Source organism: Morus notabilis, unplaced genomic scaffold (assembly GCF_000414095.1).
Source record: "Morus notabilis unplaced genomic scaffold, ASM41409v2 Scaffold156, whole genome shotgun sequence".
Classification (NCBI taxonomy): Eukaryota; Viridiplantae; Streptophyta; class Magnoliopsida; order Rosales; family Moraceae; genus Morus; species Morus notabilis.
Genome location: NW_010361538.1, coordinates 188140 through 190571, shown reverse-complemented (window position 1 = coordinate 190571; position 2432 = coordinate 188140). Strand labels below are relative to the sequence as shown.

Sequence of the window (2432 nt, the reverse complement as noted above, 5' to 3'; positions counted from 1 at the left end):
ATACAGTTTCCTTATTTTATTTCATTTTGTTGGGAAGTAATATTTACATTGACGAATATAAATAGACATTTTTTTTTAATGGAATTAAATATAGACAATTTTTGTTACAATGTTTGTCCACTTAATATTTTTGTTTTGCTTTTCATACTTGGTCAAGCCCAAAAAGTCGGATTTCTGTAGTAGGATACAGAAAACCAGATTGTTACTCCCTCACATAGTATCTTTTTCCTCGAACATGACACGTTTGAAAATATATTAATTATAAATTATAATTTAAAATTATTTTTAATTTATGTATAATTTTTATAAAAAAATTTAAAAAAAATTATAAAAAATTATAAATTATAATTTAAATCAAAACACGAATTCTCCTACCAAATACGTTCTAAAATAAGCTGAATGTGCCATCTTAAAAAAATAAAGAAGGTAAAGCAAATTGTCGGAAACACTGTCTGAAACCCATTTATCATTCTCTCTGGATCTTCCTTCTTCAGCTCCACCGACTCTCCATTTTCTTAATTTTCCCAAAACCCCCCCCCAAAAGTTCCTTCTATTTACGATCCTGACCCCAATCGTTTTAGTCTCCTTATTGAGACCTTCCATTTTCAGATCCTGAAGAAAAAGGGTGAAAGAAAAAACACTTCCTTCTTCAAACCTCGAATTGTTCGAGTCCCCGTGTTAACTCAGGGCGAGTCAGAGAAGAAATGCTGGAGCGGTGCCTGGGAGTCCGCCGGGTCCGGCAGATCCAGAGGGCGGTTCGCCACGGAACGGTGACGTTTCTGTGCCTCTTCCTCACCGTCGTCGTCCTTCGTGGCACCATCGGCGCCGGAAAGTTCGGCACGCCGGAGCTGGACTTCAACGAGATCCGCGACCACTTATCCTACACGCGCCGCCGCGGCGAACCCCATCGCGTCCTCGAGGAGGCCTCCGCCCAAAACGACGCCGGTACCGCCGCCGCTTCGAACGCCGACCCCAACAACTACGCCACCTTCGACATCTCCAAGATCCTCGTCGACGAAGGCGAGGACGAGAAGCGCGATCCCAGCAAGCCTTACACTCTCGGCCCGAGAATCTCCGATTGGGACGAGCAGAGATGGGAGTGGCTGAAGAACAACCCGGGTTTCCCCAATTTCCTCGCGCCGAACAAGCCTAGGGTTCTCCTCGTCACCGGTTCTTCGCCGAAGCCGTGCGAGAATCCCGTCGGAGATCATTACCTTCTCAAATCGATTAAAAACAAAATCGATTACTGCCGGCTCCACGGGATCGAGATCTTCTACAACATGGCGCTTCTCGACGCGGAAATGGCGGGGTTTTGGGCGAAGCTTCCGTTGATTCGCAAGCTTTTGCTCTCGCATCCGGAGATTGAGTTCCTCTGGTGGATGGACAGTGACGCGATGTTCACGGACATGGCGTTCGAGGTTCCATGGGAGAGGTATAAAGATCACAACTTCGTAATGCACGGCTGGAACGAGATGATTTACGATGAGAGGAACTGGATCGGTCTCAACACCGGAAGCTTCCTGCTTCGGAATTGCCAGTGGTCGTTGGACATACTCGACGCTTGGGCTCCGATGGGACCGAAAGGCAAAATCCGAGACGAGGCCGGTAAGATTCTGACACGAGAGCTCAAAGGCCGGCCGGTTTTCGAAGCCGACGATCAGTCCGCCATGGTTTATCTCCTGATGAAGGAAAGAGACAAGTGGGGAGAGAAAGTTTACCTGGAAAGCGCTTACTATCTGCACGGATACTGGGGAATTCTGGTCGATCGATACGAGGAAATGATCGATAACTATCACCCGGGGCTCGGCGATCACCGTTGGCCATTGGTGACCCACTTTGTGGGGTGTAAGCCTTGTGGGAAGTTTGGGGATTATCCTGTTGAGAGGTGTTTGAAGCAAATGGACAGGGCGTTCAACTTTGGGGACAATCAGATTCTTCAGATGTATGGGTTTACACACAAGTCTTTGGCTAGTCGGAAAGTGAAGAGAGTTAGGAATGACACAAGTAATCCTCTTGAAGTAAAGGACGAGCTTGGATTGCTTCACCCAGCCTTTAAAGCGGTTAAGGTATCATCATCATCATCATCATCATCGTGATTAGATTTTTAGCTTCAAGTTGAAGTTAAATGTTGAAACTTGAAACAGAGAATTTCATAATTCGTTCTTTTTTTTTTTTTTTTTTTTTTTTTTGGGTTCTCATAAGTTATGATACATATCGATTTGTAATCGTTCAGTTATGGCTGGTTTTTTTGTATTTTGTTTCTGGATTATCCTTTGTAGTTACTTATATATTAAAAAAAAAAAACTCAGATTGTATTGATTTTTGGAAGGAAGCATAGTCTTTTTCTAGCTCATTAAGACTTGTATCTGCTGACTTATATTTATTAGATGTCGATAAGAGAATTTACTTATGGGCTTTTATATGTTCTCTTG

At 43.7% G+C, this 2432-nt stretch overlaps 1 protein-coding gene across 1 annotated transcript; it reads left to right on the top strand.

The window, feature by feature from the left end:
* The first annotated feature begins 409 nt into the window (after nucleotides 1–409).
* On the top strand, nucleotides 410–2193 carry LOC21406287 (xyloglucan 6-xylosyltransferase 2). The gene has a single exon (XM_010099978.2). It carries the CDS (start codon nucleotides 705–707, stop codon nucleotides 2094–2096), a length of 1392 nt encoding a protein of 463 aa, XP_010098280.1. The 5' UTR covers nucleotides 410–704; the 3' UTR covers nucleotides 2097–2193.
* The last annotated feature ends 239 nt before the right edge of the window (nucleotides 2194–2432 follow it).

What these genes read in the sequence shown, in the direction of transcription:
- LOC21406287 (XM_010099978.2), top strand. Translation starts at nt 705, where the DNA reads ATGCTGGAGCGGTGCCTGGGAGTCCGCCGGGTCCGGCAGATCCAGAGG.